We start from the raw sequence: 25,403 nt of genomic DNA on the forward strand, positions 1-25,403 counted from the left end.
CTTTTCAGTACTTTTACGTTAATTACAGAAACCTTCGACAATTGGACAATGCTGTAGACTGTTGAAATGTGCAATTTTTTTTCGTGAAATGCACACGACTTAATGATTGTATTCTCTGTCGCTCGGCGTTTCGTATGCCGGTCTTATTTTTGATAAATATAAGGCTTGGCAAATTTTAATAATGATTTTAGGCCAAATTAATCTGTATATTTATGTATAATGCGATCAGATGGGAAAGGTTTAGAAAATTTTGTACAAATAATGAAGAATTGGTAACATATTTAATTAGGTTTATATGTGTTTGTATCGTTATTATACTTAAACGACTCCATTGAAAAATGGTTAAATTTGTTGATGAGATTTCGGTACAAGGGTTTGCAACGGTCGATGATGAATAATTTTTGTGAGTTGTCTGCACATATGCATTTATTTTAAAACTCCTAAACAATCGCTTCGTTCGTGTTTGGTTGTGGGAAAACCACCAGTTGTCAAATAGAAAACATCTGAGTAATATATTTATAGTTTGATTATTTGTCACAGTGCTTAATTTTGACAGCTGACAGGCGTCATCAGCGTTATGCTGCAGAGGAAGATAGGAGAATGGAGGTAATTTTATCTTTAACTTTGAGTATCCTATACATATATTCTAAAGTAACGGGAATAATTTTAGTACTCATGAATACGTCTACTGATGAGTAAAATTATATAACTTTTTGCTACCACGAATGATTGTTGCATATCTTTTTAGTCGTTTCACCTAGCTATAACATTTTATTTGCCATTTTAGCTAGCAAATTAGTTTCATGATTAGAATTTATGTTCATTTTTCACTTTTTAAAAGTGAGGAATATCGATTGATCAATGCTCATCTTTACCTCTTAGAAACAAAGCTACAAATTGTTGGCTTGGTGTATATATGCTTTTGTTTAACATTTATTCATTTTGAAATATAAATATATATCTATATATCTATATATATATCAGTGAAAATTATTACATTTGTTTTAGTGTTGCAGGATGTTTATGATTACAGGTTCACTAATGGAGCAGTCGTGTCAGTCTGAAAACTGCCATAAATGAGAGAGAGAGACAAGAATATGTGCTGCACAAACCATAATATGTTTTGTTTGAGTTTGCTGCAGTAGATTAATTTGTCATATTATATGAACTAAATCTATGTAAATGGCCACAATTTGGATGGATGTTTTTAATAACAACTTTGTGCTGCGATGAAAGGTTTTTAACTTATAAAAATTATATATTAAAATAATATTGTTGAAGACAATGCAAAACATGTTTTGCAAAACATATAGAAAACATTATAGCCCTGTTATCATCTAAGCTGAAATCCTCAAACGGTTACACAGCATTTAAAAGATGTTAATAGGCAAGTTTTCAGCTTCCCTCATTTGAGGTGTTTGAAACATTCATAATAATGTATTTGTAGCTGGATTTGAAACTTTATTCTAGCCAACATGAGCAAATACAAAATAAAATATATGCTAATAGAGCCGCGTAGGACTATACTTTTATTGCATTAACCGATGTGAATACAATAGATGGAGACATCATTTTGGGCAAGTCTGGGCATGGTTTTTAGCCTGAGTGTTTTCACCGCAATCAGTTTTTTTGATTTTAATCTTCAAATATCTTGACAATGAGATTACCTAACACAACAAACAACATATCAACTGATAAACGACGTAAATACTTTCTTTTAAAATCAACCCAGATGTAACGCAACCAAATCTTTAAAGATAGCTCGGATAATAATGTGGGAAAATATAAAATATTTATTTATCTTGCATTGCCTAGCATTAAATAGTAACTTATTTGAACTGGTGCTATAATTGCAAGAACTTTACAAATCTGTTGATAATGTCCTTCAGTAAAAAATAAAATAATTTAAGTTAGCATGCATGATAATATTTCAAAAAACTTTTTCAAATTTGTAAAACCATTTGTACTATTTTCAAAAACCACCTGCTTTCGTTTATGTATATTTTGTAGATTATTCGTACGATAAAATGTATAAATATATTATATAAAAATATCCTTATATGAAGATTCTCCTTCTCATCAAGTTCATCTGTTGTTTTAAATAACGCTACTGTTTACACTGTAATGTTTGGTAGTTTATTTGTTGGCTTTATTCACATTAAATAAATAACATGAAAAATGATAGAAAAATTAAGGTGCAATGAGGGCCGATATGCACAGTAGCAGGGCAATTCGACGCGCAGAGAATTAAAAGATAATTTTGGATTAATTCTAAACTTGAATGAGAAAAATTTATTTTATCAAGCTTATTATTTAAAATAGAGAGATCTATCGTATCAAAAGACTTTGAGAAGTCAATGAGTACAACTGAAACAAAAAGAATATTGTTTAAAGCAGCAAGAGCATCAATTGTAAACTCTATTGATGCTTTACGAGTTCCTTTCCCTTTATAAAATCCAACTTGAGTTTTTGTAATATTTATTTCTTTAATAGCGTAATTATGCATTTGTTGGTTAATGAGATGCTCAGAAACTTGTGAAAGACTGACACGATAGAAACAGGTCTATAGTTATTAGATAAGATATTTTGCCTCCATTTTTAGATGTAGGCAAAACTTCAGCACAGTTCATTTTTTGTGGGAAAACACATTGTTTTATATTTATGTTGAATATGTAGGCCACATATTTTGATAGCTCATGTGAACGAGCTTTCACTAACATTGCGGGAATCGCATTTATGCCATTTACTGTTCATTCAATAAACTAATGCAAATAAAGGTTTTCTAGAAATGAATCCAAAAAGCTACAAAGATTAATTGTCAGGTACTATGTTATAATTTTTTAACTATATAAAAATAAATGAAAGATTTTTATTATATAATTAATTCATATTTCAATTATTAATATAATAATAATTGAAAGATAAATGATGCAAACTATTTTAGTTTTCAAACATCAACAGAGAACAATTTTTAGCATTGCTAACTAAATTTTATGTAGTCAAGAAATTCAAAAATCTCTGAATATCATTTTGTATGCAATCTATAAATAGCTGGCAACAAAGAAACTAAATTTTTTTTACTATTTAAGCAATGTTCTAAAATACCTTGAAATCTTCTGAGACGCCCAAAGATACCATAAAACATGAATTTTGGTACTCAGAGAATGCTCACTGTATGAGACAATTTACACGGTTTCCATTCGATCCACAAATTTTCATTAATCGAAAAATCTCTTTACAATATACTTACATTTATTAGAAGTTTATTTCAGGAACATAATAATTAGACATGAACAGTTTTAATGAATATCATCTTGTCATTTCTGATTTTTGAAGAGATTTGAAAGAACCGGAAACTTGGAAACTCTTAGCAGTTCAGGGAATTACAATTAAAAGAAAAAGTTTGTAGCAACATTTATGTGTTTCAAATTTATAAAGGGCTGAAAACCAACACAAAGTAAAATTGCTTTGTTAATCCAGTTTAATTTTGAAACACACACCAATTCAGATACCCAGCAGAGTGCAAAAAGTCAAATTATCCAATAATAGAAAACATAATTACAATATATAAGTTCAATTATACATGAAATTGAAATTCACCCAACTTACACCAGACTTCTACAAACTATCACACCACTCTAAACAGTATAGTGACAAGTTGAAGTGTGTAAGGAAATGGCATTAATTATGTTTCAGGCTATAAATTTAATTGCAAAATTAAATGCAGCTTTAGTAGATTTACTCTTCATACAAACAAGGATATGATATTTTATTCTTACTTTACACTATCAACTAGACTTTGATAACAAATAGTAATGTTACTTTCAGAAACAACACATGAAATCATTTGGACTTCTCTTAAGAAATAAATTATTTCTTAAGAGAACCTTAAACTTGTCTGGTTAAAAACCAGTTTAAAAATTTTTGTAAAGTCTAATTGAAAAAAGTTACATAGTGAAATTTATAAATTTAGAAAAAAAAACTGACTAACTGTATTTCAATTACACGTAAAAAACCAAATAATGTTTTGATCTTGTCAGAGCGATAAGCCATAAAAGTGAAGAGTTAAAATTTAATGGCTTATTCTAGTTACCACCAATAAGAAACAGTATTAAAACATGGCAAAAGCCTTAATGTATTTTATATAAATGTTTTTTAAACCTTTGAACTTAAATATAAATCATCACTTTGATACAAAGAAACAGCTACCATGGCACCAGAGAGCAGCTGTTATTTGTCACCTGTCAGGGAGTTCATTGATCTGGTTGTGGGACAAATCAAGTTCTTTTAACGAAGTCAATTTGGTCACCACTTCAGGAACAGTTTGAAGGCCATGAGGTATTGATAGCTCGGAATAGCCAGTGATCCTCAGAACCTTTAGCTTTTGAAGTTGTATAAAACTAAAATAAGAAAATATAAGTGAATTCAATTGACAAAAATCTGATTCAACTGATCATCAATGCCAGCCAAAAGCCGAAAACAGGTGTTTAATTTGGAACTTAGAATTGCATAATATCTAATTAACCCTTTCACTGCCATAAACGCATAAATGCGTTTTCGTGGGACGACTGCCGTAGACGCATTATTGCGACTTTCCCAGAAATTGCGTAGTTACCTCATTTTATTATTTGTTGACAGCATAACCTACAGTCTTTAAAACTTTTATGAAATTGACAGTGTTGTCCGAAGGTTTGTCTATAAATTTAGCCTAAAATAACGAAGCAATTTTAAACTTTTGTTAGAGAATTTCTAATTTAATATCGAGCATTTTTTGTGTGAGTTCATTTTTTACCGCGCGCGAGTCAGAAAACAGGTAATTAGTAATGTTGATGACATTATAGCCATTTCAGATTCAGATTTTTGTGACTACAAATAATTAAAGCAGCAGCACTGTTTCTGAGAGTGGTGAAAGTAATAATTTTGCAAGAGTAAGAAACACGGAATATCGTTTTAGCTTCACATCGATCATAGCATCACACAGCTTTATCATCGCACAAAGTATAGATCCATTGAACTTTTGCATAGAAATGATGGCTAAAATGTTAGCAAATTAAAATATGTAACAAAATTGTTCTAAATAGAGATTGAAATTGGAAAAAAATACTGTTTACATATCATGAAGCAATATCGGCAATTTTCGGTAAAATGGCTGGCACTTGGCAGATACCCAAATTTGTACATGCTCGGCAATGAAAGGGTTAACCTTGTTTCATCAAATTTCAGGGTAGCTAGCCACTCCACCAACTATAAAAATTACTGCTATATTCAAGTTTTTACACTTTATGTCATGCTTTAACTTTGGATGGATTAAGTGTAAGAGAATGAAAGAAAAATTTAATTATTTTAAACTATTGGAAGGCCACTATAAGACAAAAATTGGAAAACAGATCAGTCCTTTTATTGAACACCACCTCTATTTGATTATCACTTTGACATTAATTGGTAATTATTAACCCATAATAGTAAGTGATCAGTGTTCACAAAATACTATTAATATTGACTCAATACATCAATAACAATAACAATTTTGTTGTTGCTGTGGTAGTGGTCATGGTTTCTGTGATAATGTACCCAAAATATTGATCATGTATAAAAATATTATATAAAAATATCTTTATATGAAGATTCTTTTTCTCATCAGATTTATCTGTTGTTATAAATAACGCTCACGTTTACATGGGAATATTTGGCAGTTTGCTTGTTTGATTTATTCACATTAAATAAATAATATAAAAATGACAGAAAAATTAAGGTGCAATGAGGGCCGATATGCACAGTAGCAGGGCAATTCGAGGCACAGAGACTGTGGCAGAGAAACCCCATGCTATGACACACAATAGGCAACTCGTCTATGGCAACCAGTAGTAGAGGGTGGAAAAGATAAAGCAAATAAGGAATGACGAGTGTTGTAATATGTTGAAAAATTAGTTGATATTTAAATTGTGTGAAGGCTAAAAAACATATTCTTAGTTGATATAGTCGTTGTGTAGGCAAAACACGAGATTTTTTAACAAATGAGTTGATGGAAAATAAGAGTTTTCATGATATGTTATTCTAAGCAAAAAAAATTTTTAAGTAGCTCATCAGAGCATTTCGCCATGATTCCAAGAAATAATATAATTTACTATTAATTAGAATAATAAATAAAAGTAAAAGAGGCATTTCTGTAAAAACCAATGAGACCTGGTAAACTACTCAGAAGCTTTGTCATAGTTGTTTTCTCAATTGGTCCATGTGTCATGACCAGTTTAGGCCACTATTCAATGTAATGGCTAAAAACTTTAAACTATCCATCATTTGTATGATTTGTCCTGTTCGAAATGTGTTTTTAAAATCGAAATATATTTTGTGAATTATGAATAACTATGAACTTTTCCTTGTCAACATTCAATGTTAGTTTGTTTTGGTCATACTAATTTTTTATCAGATTTAATTATTTGTTAATTATTGCTCTATCTTTATTCAAGTTTTTAGCGGTATAAAATAACTTTGTATTATCAGCAAACAAAATAGTTTTAAATTTATCAGTACTCTTTACATGATCAATTATATATAACAAAAATCATATTGGTCCAAGGATGGATCCTAGTGGTACTCCACACTTAATTAATAGAAGTTGAGATAATTTATGTGTTATTATAACACTTGGAAAATGATTTGAAAGATAATTTTGAATTAATTCTAAACTTGAATTAGAAAGATATATTTGCTCAAGCTTATTATTTAAAATAGAGAGATATATGGTATCAAAAGACTTTGAGAAGTCAATGAGTACAACTGAAACAAAAATAATATTGTTTAAAGAAGCAAGAGCATCAATTGTAAACTCTATTGATGCTTTGTGAGTTCCTTTCCCTATCTAAAATCCAATTTGAGTTTTGGTAATATTTATTTCTTTAATAGCGTAATTATGCATTTGTTGGTTAATGAGATGCTCAGAAACTTGTGAAAGACTGACAGAATAGAAACATGTCCATAGTTATTAGATAACAGCTTATTCCATTCGGTTTTAAAGATGGGCAAAACTTTAGCACATTTCATTTTTGTGGAAAACACATTGTTTTATGCTCATGTTTAATAGGTAGGCCACATATTTTGATTGCTCATGTGAACAAGCTTTCACTAACTTCGCGGGAATTCAATTTATGCCTTTCATTGTTCATTCAATAAACTAATGCAAATGAAGGTTTTCTAGAAATGAATAAAAAAAGCTACAAAGATTAATTGTCAGGTACTATATCATATTTTTAATTATATTATAATTGAAAGATTATTATTATATAATTAATTCATATTTCAATTATTAGTAAAATAATAACAATAATAATTGAAAGATAAATGATGCAAACTATTTTAGTTTTCAGAACATTGACAGAGAACAATTTTTAACATCCCTAACTGAATTTCATGCAGTCAAGAAGTTCAAAAGTCTCTGAATATAATTTTGTTTGCAATCTATAAATAGCTGGCAATAAGGAAACTAAAATGATTTTACTATTTAAGCAATGTTCTAAAATACCTGGAAATCTTCTGAGACATCCAAAGATACCATAAAACATGAAATTTGGTTATCAGAGAATGCTCACTATATGAGACAATTTACACGGCTTCCATTCGATCCACAATTTTTCTTTATTCAAAAAATCTCTTTACAATATACTTACATTTATTACAAGTTTCTTTCAGGAACATAATAATTAAACATGAACAGTTTTGATGACCATCATCTTGTCATTTCTGATTTTCGAAGAGATTTGAAAGAACTGGAAACTTGGAAACTTTTAGCAGTTCGGGGAATAAAAATTAAATGGAAACGTTTGTAGCAATGTTTATGTGTTTCAAATTTATAAAGGGCTGAAAACCAACACAAAGTAAAATCATTTTGTTAATTCAGGTTAATTTTGAAACACACATCGATTCAGATACCCAGCAGAGTGCAAAAAGTCAAATTCTCCAATAATAGAAAACATAATTACAATATATAAGTTCAATTATACATGAAATTGAAATTCACACAACTTGACACCAGACTTCTACAAACTATCACATCACTCTAAAAAGTATAGTGACAAGTTGAAGTGTGTAAGGAAATGTCATTAATTATGTTTCAGGCTATAAATTTAATTGCAAAATTAAATGCAGTTTTAGTAGATTTACTCTTCATGAACAAGGATATGATATTTTATTTTTACTTTACACTACCAACCAGACTTTGATAACAAATAGTAATGTTACCTTCAGATACAAAACACGAAACCTTCAGAAACAACATCTTTATCTTGTTAGAGCAATAGGCCATAAAAATGAAGAGTTAAAATTTAATGGCTTATTCTAGTTACCACCAATAAGAAACAGCACTAAAACATGGCAAAAGCCTTCATAACAAACCAGTAATGAATTGTAGGGACTCTGAACTGTGTGAAGTGTAATGCATTTTTATATAAATGTCTTGTAAACCTTTGAACTTAAATACAAATCATCAAATTGATACAAGGAAACAGCTACGACGGCATCGGAGAGCAGCTGTTATTTCTCACCTGTCAGGGAGTTTTTTGATGTAGTTGTTGGACAAATCAAGTTCTTCTAATGAAGTCAATTTGGTCACCACCTCAGGAACAGTTTGAAGGCCATGAGGTATTGATGTTTTCAAATAGCCAGTGATCCTCAGAACCTTTAGCTTTTGAAGCTTTATAAAACTAAAATAAGATAATAGAAGTGAATTTAATTGACAAAAATCTGATTCAACTAATCCTTCATGCCAACCCAAAGCCAAAAACAGGAGTTTAATTTAGAGCTGAGAATTGCATAATACCTAATTAACAATGTTCTATCAACTTTCAGGGTAGTTAGCTGCTTCACTGACTATAAAGATTACTGATATATTCAAGTTTTTACACTTTATGTTATGCTTTAACTGCGGATGGATTAAAAGTAAAGGAATGAAATAGAAATTTAATCACTTTAAACTTTTGGAAGGCCACTATAAGACCAGAATTGAAACATACAGCTTAATCCTTTTATTGAACACCACCTTTATTTGAATATAACTTTGACATTAACTGATATTTATTAACCCATAATAATAAGTGATCAGTGTTCACAAAATACTATTAATACTGACTCAATTACATCAATAACAATTACAATTTTGTTGTTGCTGTAGTGGTGGGCATGGTTTCTGTGATAGTGTACCCAAATAACTGATCATACGACCACCAGAACTAACCAACGGAACATCGATAGATAGATAGACAGAAAATATAAATATAGCCATCTATATATATATATATATATATATATATATATATATATATATACAGTGAAACATGGATAACTCGCCCTCGGATATAGCGAACACATGGTTAACTCGAATGGATTTGCTTGGTCCGTTCCTACGCAATGATAAATGGCTCTATATAACTCGAACTCAACACTGTTATAACAAACTGTTTTTTGCCCAACGGCTACCGAAACGGTTGCTATCGCTTTAGAAAATCCATTTATTCCAAGCCATAGAGGTAAACCTCAACTTTCCGTAATTCATAAGCGTCGTTATTACCTCCGGCGACAAAATATTTTTGTCAACGACTTTTCTAAAGGTTTGGTGAAATTTGATTTATCCTGCTATATGATGAATAGCACGGGCTAGCCGGGTCACGTGCGCAAGGATTTTCGCCACGCACATACAAAACAAAAACAGCATGTTGTTTTTGTTTTGTATTTGCGTGGCGAAAATCTTTGAGTGCCTGACCTGGCTAGCCCGTGATGAATAGTTTTCCGACGTTGATTCCGTGTTGAATCAACGTCGGAATGTTGAATGTTTAAAACGTCTTAAAAATGTTGTAATTAAACGTATACGTTGTCTGAGCTACAAAAAACTATTCATCGTTTGACCTAAACACAGAATACGTGTGTACATTCAATAAGTATCTATTAAAAAAGCGTGAGTGATATAGAATGTATCGTAAAACCTCGTAAAACTTCTAATTGAACTGCCTCGGAGTGTTGCTCTTAACGAATCCCAGGTAAAGTAAGGTAATCTTTGCATAAACTTCAAGAAAAATCGGCAAAACTGATCGCGAGTAAAACGCTCAAAAGAAAAAGATGTATTTTCTTTTGGGCATTTCAGCAACGATCAAGTTTTGCCAATGTCAATTTAAAAAACGTCCTGGCAATAACATCACCTCAAACAACAAACCAATCTCAAGTGATAGAAAAATCTTTATACTTTTTGATAAAAACGTTTTAAGCTTTACATAAGAAGCATTAAATTTGAAACAAGTCATTTGTGCTTTTGATTTATATTATTGTTTGTATTTGTACATGTATCTACTAATAAATAAGTAAATGCATGGACTTGTGACAGTGCTCTGATAACTTGAACGCTCTGATAATTCGAACACTTTTGCTCGGTCCCTTGAAGTTTGAGTTATCCGAGTTTCACTGTATATTTCTCAAAGTCTGTCTGTGTGTAGTCATGTATCATATATCTGTGGGTTATTTTTTCAGCTATAGATCTTAAAATCTTGATAATCTGCATTTTGATGGATTTGGACTCCCAACAAATTTTGCATCGACGAGTCTTTTATCCGGATGATCTACCACTCAGCTAGAACGCCATAGTGATCAGATACAGTTTCATAAAAAATATATGGCATGCACGCTAATTATTTTAGCCTTAGGTTTTCGTCCAAAGATTTTAAAATTTGTTTGCCTCGGAGCTTGAACATAAATTTAGTTCTTGACTACACTGGAGCATGCGTATTGCAATTAGCAAAGCTCCCGAAATGGATTAGCATTTTACGCTTCATAAACTCTTTACAAAAAGGGAGAAACCATGTGGAACGACACCTCCTCTACCAAATAAATTTGCTAGAGAGATAACAGTTCCAGCCGAGTTACCCTAAAATGCTTTGGAGGATGAGTCTCCTTTAAATATGTAAAGTAAACAGGCCTTTGCTGTTTATATTTTCTTTTTGCTTCAATTTTTGATTTAACTATCTTTTGCATTTTTGCTGTTTCATTATCAATTTTTATAATTTTTAGCACTGTATTAGGACCTTAAATGCTTCGGATGTTTTAAAAGCCAAACATACGAAATGTTTACTTTTTTTTTTTCCATCATCTACTATATAAACGGCAATCGTTGTCTGTGTGATTGATTGTCCGCCTTATAAAGCGGTCTTTCCTTTTATCGTCGTACAAATTTCAGTCGTACGAAGAAATCTGAATTAATATGTGTAGTAACAGTAAATAAATTATAGAGCGGTCTTTCTTTTTCCATTCGGTCGAACGAAGCCAACCAAATTAATACGAGTACTAAATATCGTGATATGGTAATATCGTAATATGGACTATTAGCCGCTACTTTTCTCTGACGATTTGAGCCAAGCGGCTTATATAAAGGTGTGGCGATTCTGTTGTTTTTCTTTCACCGCTCGGGCGCATTAACCGAAATCCCCGGTTAGCACGCTTTTTAAACGGCAAATTTTCTGCCGTATTAAAAAGCACCTTCCTGAGTTCTGTGGCCTATACAAAGGTGTCTATACAGCTATACAAATGTACTATTCATTAAATAAAATAAATTAACGAGTAGCTATTTATATGCAATTAATATTCACTGCCAACGTGTACCGAGAAGGTCAGGTAAACGTTTGTTTCGTTGAGCCACTGGAAAAACGCATTTCTCACCTACTAAATTTCCACATCAAAAAGGTAAGTGTTTCTTATACAATGTTGTATTGTCTATGAATTGCCACATCTCCACTACTTAATAATGTTGGATTTGCCGCTGTTCGTGATAGTGGGTCATGTTCATTTCCTTCAGCAGCCGAGTTACAAATTTCTTTCCAGATACGAGTAGGCCTACTGTAACTTACTATTACAGAACTTTCACGAGTACTCCGAGGGTTGCGATACGCTATTGTGAAAAGAAAGAGAGCAGCTGCTATCGACTTACTGTCACCCTGCATCAGCCATGACCAGGGTGTAATGTATAAGGCGACCTTATATGTCGCCTGCTCAAAAGTAGGCTCACGCCAAAAACTGTTTCTTCATACGCCCGACAGAAAAACCAAAAATGTTGTCTATCCGCAAGTGTTGCATTGAACTAACATTGTGTTATTGTTTTATGTCCTTCATGTTCTGCTATACCACATGCAGCATTTTCTAACATATTTTTCAGTATATATATCTTTTCATGCATTTCTTTTCCTTATTGTATCTCATACAAAGGCAATCATGTCAGCGCTTTGTTCTACTATTGTAAAGTGCTAATGCTGTATCTGCCTTGACAACATACGGTCTGTGCTGTTATACTTATAAATTTTATTGACACAACCTCATTACTGTTTGTATATACCATGTCAAAACACAGGCTATAGACGAAAAACTGGTGAGCTATGATTAGTGTTTTAAGAATGTTGGAGTCTCCATTCAATAAATGCTGGCGATAGCAAAATATTTTGTATAATTTTTTAAAAGATGCAAAACTTTTTAATACTGCCAGTTTGAAGAACTTTAGTTTGCCTAGCAATGTCAATTTCATTATCAGTTCTCTGTACACAAATAGGGCAACTCCGATTTGAGTGGTTTGAGACTGATGCATTGTAGACTAGCTGTAAAACATATGGCAGGTTTACATTGTTCTCCCCTACATTATTGACCTATGTGACTGCATATGTGTATGCATGGTGTGATCAGGGCAAAAAAATTCAGTAAACTGCATATTTGGAGTTGTTTTACAGTATAAAAGACAACTCTCAATAAACCTCTTGCTGTACATGAATCTGTTCCTGTGGACGGGCTGTGCAGCTAGCGGTTTGATGCTGTGGCGTCACTCGGGGATGCGAGGAAGACCTTTTTCGCCCCGAGTGCAGCGAGTGTATCCAGGCGCAGCTTTCCGGATGAGTTGGCGAGTGCGAGGCGATTGATTGTGAAGCGATTGAGTGCTAGGCGATTGATTGTGAGGTGATTGATTGCGAGGCGATTGATTGCGAGCGCGAGGCAATTGATTGCAAGTGTGAGGCGATTGATTGCGAGTGCAAGGCGATTATTGCGAGGCGACTGGTTGCAAGTGCAAGGCGATTAATTGCGAAGCGATTGAGTGCGAAGCGATTGACTGCAAAGCAATTGAGTGCGAGGCTATTGATTGCGAGGCGGATGCGGGCCGGATGATTGCGAGGCGATTGATGGCGAGGCGAATGCAAAAGCGCGATAGTCAACTGCGAGGCGGGTATAGACTGGTCAGCCAAGGCGGGTAGACGGGTAGAACTCTCAATAAACCTTATGCTGCATGTGAATCTGTTACTGTAGGCGGGTAATGAAACTAGTCATAAATAAAAAACATTTTATTAAAATGAAACATGATTTATATATATATATATATATATATACCCCTTTCTATCTATATTATACAGTATACAGTACATCTTATGGTATAAAATGTTCAAAAAATATTTTCTTTACTGAAGCATATTCCAAATTTACCCAAATTTTTCTGATCTTGGAACGAATTCAAATCTACATAATTTTATTTAAATGAGAAAAATTGATTCGGATCTCGAAGAACTAGGTTAGCAACGCTAAAACAGTTCCGCTAGAACAGGTTCCACTGTAGGTTATTAACAACTATACGTTGCAAAAAGTTATGAACTTTTAAATTTACAGGGGTTTAAAAACCTTATCCTCGTGATATGACGTTTGAAAGTTACAGCTGTTTGAAAAGTTTGAAAATTTTAACAGCTGTTTTTAATTACTCTCTTAATTTATTTCACTTCAACAAAACACTTTTTTCATGATATGTAGTTTGAAGTGGCAAATGTTGTTATATGTTAAATACAAATCAATTTTCTGTCCAAAGACCTTTTTATTATCCGGGCAACTCCGGGTAACACAGCTAGTAGTTGATAGATAACAGCTTATTCCTTTCGGTTTTAAATATGGGCAAAACTTTAGCACATTTCATTTTGAGGGAAAACACATTGTTTTATGCTCATGTTGAACACGTAGGCCAAATATTTTGATAGCTCATGTGAACAAGCTTTCACTAAATTCACGGAAATTCCATTCATGCCTTCTTTGTGTTCATTTAGATTCGCAAAAACTCTCTGAACAATACACTCATGAACGTCTACAAAATTAATCTTGAAATGTATTTATCCCTGACACTTGATGCTTTATATTTGTATTAGAAAAAGCTTACACAAGTCTGGTTCACATTTCTGTAAAATAAGTGTTAAATTATGTAGCTATTTGTTAGTCATCAGTTATATCTTTAGAGTTAGAGTCTCAAAGCTCAGTAAATTCTTGGGATTTACCTTGGTTTCGTCTACGATGATTATTTAATTAATTTCAAGGCTCATTAATTTTTAGTATTTCATGAGAGTAGTAATCAGCTTTTGCTTCTTTGATAGGGGATTAAACTTTATTTGTAGCTTTTATGTAATTCTTTTTTAATCTAGGACTAAATGAGTAAGCTCTGTACTTGTCAAATAAGATGCCTTTCTTTTGTATATCCAAATTAGGCTTTTTAGTCCTCCAAAGGTTTTTAAAGCTTTTGGGCTTGCAACAAGTTGGTTCCTCTACAGGAGCAATTTGGTCAAAAATATTTTAATCTCGTTCACGAAACAGCTTTTTGTTTCATTTTTGTGTCATTCAAGCCGAGGCAAATGACCGATGTTGCTCGAATAATAAAAGTCCTTGCACAGAAAAGTTATCTTACGGTTAACCAACAAAAATAGTTACCACTAATTGTGCTAATCGGCATTGCCCGGGTAGAAAAAAAGTCTTTGGACAGAAAATTGGTTTTTAGTTAACATATAACAACATTTACCATTCTAACTTTCTAACTACATATCATGCGAGAAGTGTTTTGCGTAGTTTAAATACATTAAGAGAGAAAATAAAACAACTGTCTAGGTTTTCAAACTTTTATAAACAACTACAACTTTCAAACTTCATATCATGAGGAAAAGGTTTTGTGCAGGACAACTGAGTTAAAAATAACTAAAACAACTGTACAGGTTTTCAAACCAATGTAAATTTAAAATTTCATAACTTTCAGCGACCTATATATTTTGATAACGTATAGTGGAACCTCAGTTCTCGAACATAATCAGTTTCAGAAGGTAGTTCGAAAACCGACTAGTTCGAGATCCGAAACCATTTCCCTCATTAAAATAAAATTATGTAAATTTTTATCCGATCCAAGGCAAGAAAAAAACTTTGGTTAAGTATTTCTTCAACATTTTACACCATAAACTGTACTTACTAAGCTTGTACTTGTAGTTGCTATTTTACACTAAAATCTGCACCTGTACCAGGGCGTTGCCCGGGTAATAAAAAAGTCATTGCACAGAAAATTATGAAAACAGCTTAATCCACAAACCGCCAACCAGGTGCAAGAATGGTTTTATTAACCCTTTGTCAGAATCGGTAGGTTAATTGATTGCAACAAACTTGACAGTGTTTTGAGTTCACTATTGCGTTCAACTCATAAAACCATTTGTATTGTACTTGAATTAACCAATCAAATGGGACCAGTGAAATTTTCTACATATTGATACTAATAATGACTAGATACGTCGACTATATATGACTTTTTGGGATGTAGTTGGTTTTGCCATACATTCGAATATATTTGTTCCAAAAATGGCGGCGTGCCTATTTTATTCAGTAGCTAGTTGCTGGTATGCGTGTAGCAACTGAGAACTTAGCTGATACAAAGCCCATAATGAAATAAGCTAATTCGACGACCCGAATACCGTACACCGGTAGAATGGGTAGTCGGTACTCAAATGTTTACACAGCATTTAAAGGAAGTTAATATGGCAAGTTCTCCATTTCCCTTATTTGAGGCGTTTGAAACCTTCACATTAATTTATCTGTAGCTCGACTTAAAATTTTGTTCTAGCCAACATGAGCAAATACAAAATAAAATATATGCCAATAGAGCCGCGTAGGACTAAACTTTTATCACAATAGCCGATGTGAATACGAGAGATGGAGACATCATTTTGGGCAAGTCTGGGCACGTTTTTTTAGCCTGGGCGTTTTCACCGCAATAAGTTTTTTTGATTTAATTCTTCAAATATCTCAACAATGAGATTGCCTAACTTAAAAAACAACATATCAACTTATAATCAAAATAAATACTTTCTTTTCAAATCAACTCCAATTTGACGCAACCAAATCTTTAAAGATAGCTCGGATAATAATGTGGGAAAATATAAAATATTTATTTATCTTGCATTGCCTAGCATTAAATATTAACTTATTTGAACTGGTGCGATAATTGCAAGAACTTTACAAATCTGTTGATAATTTCCTTCAGTAAAAAATAAAATAATTTAAGTTAGTGTGCACAATAATAATTCAAAAAACTTTTTTTAAATTTGTACAACCATTTGTACTATTTTCAAAAACCACCTGCTTTTGTATAGTTATATTTTGTAGATTATTCGTACGATGGAATGTATAAAAATATTATATAAAAAAATGCTCATATGAAGATTCTCCTTTTTTATCAAGTTCATCTGTTGTTTTAAATAACGCTCCTGTTTACAATGTAATGTTTGGCAGTTTGTTTTTTGGCTTTAATCACATTAAATAAATTACATAAAAAATGATAAAAACATTAAGGTGCAATGAGTACCGATATGCACAGTAGCAGGGGCGCAAAGATTTGAAAGATAATTTTGAATTAATTCTAAACTTGAATGAGAAAATATATCTGCTCAAGTTTATTATTTAAAATAGAGAGATTTATCGTATCAAAAGCCTTTGAGAAGTCAATGAGTACAACTGAAACAATAAGAATATTGTTTAAAGCAGCAAGAGCATCAATTGTAAACTCTATTGATGCTTGGTGAGTTCCTTTCCTTTTCTGAATTCCAATTTGAGTTTTTGTAATATTTATTTTTTTAATAGCGTAATTATGCATTTCTTGGTTATTGAGATGCTCAAAAACTTGTGAAAAAACTAACAAATTTTAGTTAATTAAGCTTCAACGTTTCAATGGTTTTGACCTATCACAAAATCAGTAGTTTAAAGTGAACTATAATTGAAATCATACTCTGTGCCAACCGAGATCCTAACTCTATTCAACATTTATATTAAAAGTGATCCATATTTTATGGTGGTTTCTTGACCAAATTTAGGCGGTGATAAAAAGTAAACATTAGTGAAACTGTTTGGTGCATTTACTTCATGAGATAACAAAATAGCATAAGATTATGTGGTGCACTCCAACATACTCTGAAAATCATTGGATAAATACGTGTAACATAAGCGTAGTGTGGTATAATTTACTTTCAAGCTAAAAGGGTTCTAGCTGAGAGACAGCTGTGTTTTGATAATGACATTTTTGTTTTTTAAGGTCAGCGAAAAATAAATATAATCTACATGTGAAGGTACATGTACTATATATTAGTATATGTCAATACAATACAGGCAATTATTGATTAACGCCTACATGAAAATGTTTAAAATAATAATCCATTTATTTCCATCTAATTTTTTGAATGAAAGACAAGGTATTATTAGTCCTCCCAACCAACATTCAAGTAATTTAAAAAGTGAATAGTTTAAAAAGATTTTAATTTCAGCATGCACTGGGCATAAAATGTAATTACATGCATTTCCCTGTTTTGAAAACAGACAACATATATATGGAGATAGCAGCGCGCTTATACATGTAGAGTTTGCCAGAAATCTAACAGACAATTTCACATTTCGTGTTCAGATTAATTAATCCATCAAAATTGTAGTTTGAATGAACTTTGTCATTAAAATCATCCGTCATTTTCTATCTCTATCAATTTCATAGCTTCCTTGAAAGTTGGCAAACAAATTCATTACTGATATTAATGGGTTATGTTGCTGAACTCTATCTTTAATAAATATAGTGAACTCAGCTGTGTGATAGGTTTGGAAGAAGATTAAATATTGGAACGTTTAGAAAAAGGTTGGACCACTGATGTAAGAAATTAAATAAATCTTTTCTTCTGCTTTTAGAAAGTTTTATGGTGAGCATTAACATATTTAATATTTATAACTAACCAAAATTAAATGTTCATAGAAAGTTTAGCACTTTTATGTGGCTGCCAGTTATAGTCTGATCAGTTTAGAGTAGTCTGTCTTTAATCACTAACAGTGGGTTTGATGAAAACTCGGTGCAGGTTAAAATTAGTTTAGACTACACAAGGTTTAATTAATCTGAATAATATGGTAATAACAATACTAATACTTTAGATTGATAATAGTAATAATATAATATGTTAGATAAATAATAGTAATAATCTATTACTTTAGATTAAGAAAGGTGCTAATCAGAAAAATAATAAAGCTTTTAAAAGATTTTGAAAAACTTATCCAGCTAGATTATATTTTAACAATGTTTTAAAATAATGTAACCCAATTATAATATCCAATATTTAATCAGCAGCAAGTTTATCATGGTTCCTCATAAAAACTTCATCACAGTTCATACAAACTATGTGTATATTTACCTCCCTGGGAGTTGCCTTATCTTGCAACGTGACAGGTCCAGCTCTTCAAGAGAACTCAACGCAGTGATAGACTCAGGGAGCACTTTGATAGGGTTAGAAGAGAGATCCAACTTTCTCATCGATGTCAGATGGCTCAAACTGCAAATAAAATATAATAAACAGATTGATCTCCCACGAGATTTCTCACGAAATCCTTAACTTCGGTTTCTCACAATACAGTAAGAAACATTTTTAAACCTAAAGCTTTTAGTGGGGCGACCGTACACAGCTCTCATTATAGCAAAACTAGAGATTATCCATGCTACAATATTTTGCACGAGAAATACCAAATAATTCCTCACAATTGTTTACCTACCAAATCTGAGATAATGAAAGAATAACTGCATCCAATGACCATAATGATTAACTTTACAAATAAAATTATACTAAAGCATATAATAAGCTGTTTTAATTAGTTGTAATAGAAATAATTGTCGTTAATTTCTCTAATAGTCTGAACAAAACATGATCTTCATCTCAAGTTATGAAAATATTCCGTATAACAATAAAAATGATATGTTATATTTGATAATTCAGAAAGTCTCACCATTGCTTTATAAACTAGCAATTACCCTATCATACAGGCCACGACCAAAGTGATAATTGAAAAAAGAAAGGGTACTGATGGTTGAGAAATGCAATATTTGCAGTCAAATGGCACTGCAGCGCAATATGACAACTGCAATGTTAGCTGTAATGTACTGAGTGTTATTATGTACAACAAACAGCAATAATGAAAGGAAAAGATGATATGTTTATATCTCTCCCCGCAATAGGAGAAATGCAATATTAGAATTAAAATGCACTGGTATTATTAGAACAACCAATATTATTAACATAGTAATACAGTAATAGTAAAAAAACAATGCAAAATTTTGTTTACATTTCAAAACATCATAGCTAACCATAACAATAATTTGTGATATTTATATAGATTTTTAGAAAATCTATTTAACAAAACTATTTAGAAAAAATAATGAAAGTAACATATTGCCCAACATCGGTCACTATATACTTCAATCTTGTAAATTCAAACTCTTATTCTTATAATTAAATCTTACAAAATCGAATAATTATTCTTATAATTTGGTCTTATAAAATTGAATAATTATTCTTATAATAAAATCTTATAAAATCGAATGATTATTCTTATAATTAAATATCGAAATAATATCATAAGAATTGTTAGAAAAAATATCATCGTCATTTCCTTTACTTTCACTGCTTTGGACATCAGTTGGAATACCAAAGTACTTATAAGTGTCCAAAATTTCAGTTACTTTGAAATTGGCAAAAAAAGAAATGATTACTTTTCAGTACGTTTACGTTAATTACAGAAACCTTCGGCAACTGGACAATGCTGTAGACTGTTGAAATGTGCACGGTTTTTTTCGTGAAATGCGCACGACTTAATGGTTGTATTCTCTGTCGCTCGGCGTTTTGTTTGCCGGTCCTAATATTGATCAAAATAAGGCTTGGCAAGTTTTAATAATGATTTTAGGACAAATTAATCTGTCTATTCATGTATAATGCGATCAGATGGGAAAGGTTTAGAAAATGTTCTACAAATAAAAAAGACTTGGTAGCATACTTAAATAGGTTTATATGTGTTTTGTATCGTTATTATATTTAAACGACTCCATTGAAAAAGGGTTAAATTTGTTGATGAGATTTCGGTACAAGGGTTTGCGACAGCCGTTGATGAAAAATTTTTGTGAGTCGTGTGCACATATGCATTTATCCTAAATCTCCCAAACAATTGCTTCGTTCGTGTTTGGTTGTGGGAAAACCAACAGTTGTCAAATCTAAAACATGTGAGTAATATATTTATAGTTTGAATATTTGTCACGGTGCTTAATTTTGACAGCTGACAGGCGTCAGAAGCGTTATGCTACAGATGAAGATAGGAGAATGGAGGTGATTTTATCTTTAACTTTGAGTATCCTATAAATATATTCTAAAGTAACGGTAATAAATTTTAGTACTCATGAATAAATCTACTAATAAGTAAAATTATATAACTTTTTGCTACCACGAATGATTGTTGCATATTTTTTTAATCGTTTCACCTATAGCTATTACATTTTATTTGCCATTTTAGCTAGCAAATTAGTTTCATGATTAGAATTTATGTTCATTTCTCATTTGTTAAAAGTGAGAGAAATCAATTGATCAATGCTCATCTTCAACTCAGTAGAATATATATTATATATATATTATATAATATATATTAATATAATATATATATGTAAAATATACATAACAATAATAACATGCTATATATATATATATATATATATATATATATATATATATATATATATATATATACCAGTTTAAGAGTAGCACCAAGATAAACCACCTATTCTACATGGATGACATCAAGCTGTACGCTAACAAAGAAAGGGACATTTTTATTCTATTATTATAATTTTTAGCACTTTATTAGGACCTTTAATGCTTCGGATGTTTTAAAAGCCAAACATACAAAATGTTTACTTTTTTTTCCATCATCATAAATATAAAACATTTTATTAAAATGAAACATGATCTATATATACCCCTTTATATTTATATTATGCAGTATACAGTACATCTCATGGTATAAAATGTTGAAAAAATACTTTACTGAAGCATATTCCAAATTTACCCAAGTTTTCTGATCTTGGAACGAATTAAAATCTACATAATTTTATTTAAATGAGAAAAAATGATTCGGATCTCGAAGAACTCGGTTAGCAACGCTAATACAGTTCCGCTAGAACAGGTTCCACTGTAGGTTATTAACAACTATACGTTGCAAAAAGTTATGAACTTTTAAATTTACAGGGGTTTGAAAACCTTATCCTCGTGATATGAAGTTTGAAAGATAAGCTGTTTAAAAAGTGTGAAAACTTTTACAGTGGTTTTTATTTACTCTCTTAATTTATTTCACTTCAACAAAGCACTTTTTTCATGATATGTAGTTTGAAGGTTAGAGTGGCAAGTGTTGTTATATGTTAAATACAAATCAATTTTCTGTCCAAAGACTTTTTTATTACCCGGGCAACTCCCGGTAACACAGCTAGTAGTTGTTAGATAACAGCTTATTCCTTTCGCTTTTAAATATGGGCAAAACTTTAGCACACTTCATTTTTGTGGGAAAACACATTGTTTTATGCTCATGTTGAATAGGTAGGCCAAATATTTTGATAGCTCATGTGAACAAACTTTCACTAATTTTGCGGAAATTCCATTCATGCCTTCTGTTTTGTGTTCATTTAGAATCACAATAACTCTCTGAACATTACACTCATTAACGTCTACAAAATTAATCTTGGAATTTATTTATCCCTGACACTTGATGCTTTATATTTGTATTAAAAAGGCTTACGCAAGTCTGATTCATCTTTTTGTAAAGTAAGTGTTAAATTATGTAGCTTTTTGTTTGTCATCAGTTATATCTTCAGAGTTAGAGTCTAAAAGCTCAGTAAATTCTTGGGTTTTACCTTGGTTTCGTCCACAATAATTATTTATTGTATGTCAAGGGTCATTAATTTTTAGTAATTCATGAGAATAATAATCAGCTTTTGCTCCTTTGATATAGGATTAAACTTTATATTTAGCTTTTATGTAGTTATTTTTTAATTTAGGACTAAATGAGTAAGCTCTGTACTTGTCAGATACGAAGTCTTTCTTTTGTGTATCCAACTTAGGCTTTTTAGTCCTCTAACGGTTTTTAAAGCTTTTGGGCTTGCAACAAGTTGGTTCCTCTATAGGAACAATTTGGTAAAAATATTTTGTTCTTGTTCACAAAAAAAGCCCTTTGTCTCCTTTTTGTGTCATTCAAACCTAGGTGAATGACCGATGTTGCTAGAATAATAAAAAATTCCTTGCACAGAAAAGTTATCTTAGGTTAACACACAAAAATAGTTACCACTAACTGTGCTACCCGGCATTGCCTGGGTAGGAAAAAAAGTCTTTGGACAGACAATTGATTTGTACTTAACATATAACCACATTTACCTTTCTAACTTTCAAACTTCATATCATGCGAGAAGTGTTTTGTGTAGTTGAAATAACTTAAGAGAGAAAATTAAGCAACTGTCAAGGTTTTCAGACTTTTTCAAACAACTACAACTTTAAAACTTCATATCATGAGGAAAAGGTTTCGTGCAGGACAACTGAGTTAAAAATAAATAAAACATCTGTAAAGGTTTTAAAACCAATGTAAATTTAAAATTTCAAAACCTTCAGTGACTTATTTCTTTTGATAACGTATAGTGGAACCTCAGTTCTCGAACACAGTCAGTTCTAGAAAGTAGTTCAAAAACCGAGTTGTTCGAGATCTTAAACAATTTTCCCATTAAATTAAAATTACATAAATTTTATTCCGATCCAAGGCAAGAAAAAAACATTGGTTAAGTATTTTTTCAACATTTCACGTCATAAGCTGTACTTAGTAAGCTTGTAAATGTAGTTGCTATTTTACACCATAAGCTGTACCTGTACCAGGGCGTTACCCGGGTAATAAAAAAGTCATTGCACGGAAAATTATGAAAACAGCTTAATCCACAAACCGCCAACCGGGTGCAAGAGTGGTTTTATTAACCCTTTGCCAGAATCGGTAGATTAATTGATTGCAACAAACTTGACATTGTTTTGAGTTCAATATTGCGTTCAACTAATAAAACCTTCTGTATTGTACTTGAATTAACCAGTCAAATGGGACCAGTAAATTTTCTACATATTGATACCAATAATGACTAGATAAAGTTGACTATACATGACCTTTTGGGATGTAGTTGGTTTCGCCACACATTCGAATATATTTGTTCCAAAGATGGCAGCGTGCCTATTTTATTTAGTAGCTAGTTTCTGGTGTGTGTGTAGCAACCGAGAACTTAGCTGATACAAAACCCATAATGAAATAAGCTAATTCGATGACCTAAATACCTTAGACCAGTAGAATTGGTAGTCGGTACTCAAATGTTTATACAGCATTTAAATGAAGGTAATAAGGCAAGTTTTCAATTTCCTCTATTTGAGGCCTTAGAAACATTCACAATAATGTATCTGTAGCTCGACTTAAAATTTTGTTCTAGCCAACATGAGCAAATACAAAATAAAATATATGCCAATAGAGCCGCGTAGGACTAAACATTTATCACGTTAGCCGATGTGAATACGAAAGGTGGAGACATAATTTCGGCCAAGTCTTGGCATGTTTTTTAGCCGGAGCGTTTCCACCGCAATAAGTATTTTCGATCTAATTCTTCAAATATCTTGACAATGAGATTGCGTAACTTAAAAAAACAACATATCAACTGATAATCAAAATAATTACTTTCTTTTAAAATCAACTCAAATTTGATGCAACCACATATTTTCCCAACATTATTATTTGAGCTTATTATTTGAACTTTACAAATCTGTTGATAATGTCCTTTGGTAAAAATTTGAATAATTTAAATTAGCATGCATAATGATATTTCACAAAACTTTTTCAAATTTGTAAAACCATTTGTACTATTTTCAAAAACCACTTGCTTTCGTTTAGTTATATTTTGCAGATTATTCGTACGATACAATATATATATAAAATATTATATAAAAATATCATTATATGAAGATTCTCTTTCTCATCAGATGTGTCTGCTGTTTTAAATAACGCTCAATAACGCTTTACATGTTAATATTTGGCAGTTTGTTTGTTTGCTTTATTACCATTAAATAAATAATATAAAAAATGATATAAAGATTAAGGTGCAATGAGGGCTGATAAGCACAGTAGCAGGGCAATTTGAGGCACAGAGACTGCGTTTACAGATGAAATTGTTAATAAAATAAGTGTTTGTATAAGCAAAATAAGTCAGAACAAATGTATTCCGGAGAGTCCAACATGTACCGCTTCAAAGCAGACCTAAAATTTTCATGACTATCAATTTCCATAGGTGAATTGGCAAGAGACTTCATGCTATGACACCCAATAGGCAACCCGTCTATGGCAACCAGTAGAAGAGGAAGGGGGAAAAAATAAAGCAAAGAAAGAATGACGAGTGTTGTAATATGTTGACAAATTAGTTGATATTTAAATTATGTGTAGGCTAAAAGACATATTCTTAGTTGATGTAGTTGTTGTGTACGCAAAACACAAGATTTTTTTAACAAATGAGTTGATGGAAAAAAAGAGTTTTCAGGATATGTTATTCTAAGCAATCGATTCTAGATGACCAAAATTGTGTTAAGTAGCTCGTCAGAGCATTTCGCCATGATTCCAAGCAATAGACTAATTTACTATTAATTTGAGTATTATATAAAAGTAAAACAGGCATTTCTGTAAAAATCAATGAGGCCTGGTAAATTAGCCCTGAGCTTTGTCATATTTGTTTCCTCAATAGTTCCACATGTCTTGACCAATTTAGGGCACTATCCATTGTAACGGCTAAAATTTATACTATCCGTGATTTGTCCAGTTCGAAATGTTTTTTGAAAATCGGAATTTATTTTGTGGATTATGAATAACTATGAATTTTTTCTCGACAACATTCAATGTTAGTTTTGGTCACACTAATTTTTTATCACATTTAATTCTTTGTTAATTATTGCTCTATCTTTATTCAAGTTTTTAGCGGTATAAAATAACTTGGTATTTTCGGCAAACAAAATTGTTCTAAATTTATCAGTAGGCCTACTCTTTACATGATCAATTATATATAACAAAAACTGTGTTGGTCCAATGATATATAACAAAATACATGTTGGTGCAAGGATGGATTCTTGTGGTACTCCACATTTAATTAATAGAGGTTGGGATATTTTCTGTGTTATTATAACACTTTGAAAACGATTTGAAAGATAATTTTGAATTAATTC

At 31.5% G+C, this 25,403-nt stretch overlaps 1 protein-coding gene across 1 annotated transcript in view; it reads right to left on the minus strand.

Moving 5' to 3' along the window:
* Window positions 1-25,403, minus strand: part of LOC137390486 (leucine-rich repeat-containing protein 1-like) — a 51,989-nt gene that overhangs the window by 7,525 nt on the left and 19,061 nt on the right. Inside the window, exons 6-8 of the mRNA XM_068076815.1 lie at window positions 18,510-18,647; window positions 8,538-8,696; window positions 4,242-4,400 (exon numbers count right to left, since the gene is read on the minus strand). Coding sequence (XP_067932916.1) covers window positions 4,242-4,400; window positions 8,538-8,696; window positions 18,510-18,647 — 456 coding nt within the window. The remainder of the gene's footprint in view (window positions 1-4,241; window positions 4,401-8,537; window positions 8,697-18,509; window positions 18,648-25,403) is intronic.

This window comes from Watersipora subatra, chromosome 3, assembly GCF_963576615.1.
Source record: "Watersipora subatra chromosome 3, tzWatSuba1.1, whole genome shotgun sequence".
Taxonomy (NCBI): domain Eukaryota; kingdom Metazoa; phylum Bryozoa; class Gymnolaemata; order Cheilostomatida; family Watersiporidae; genus Watersipora; species Watersipora subatra.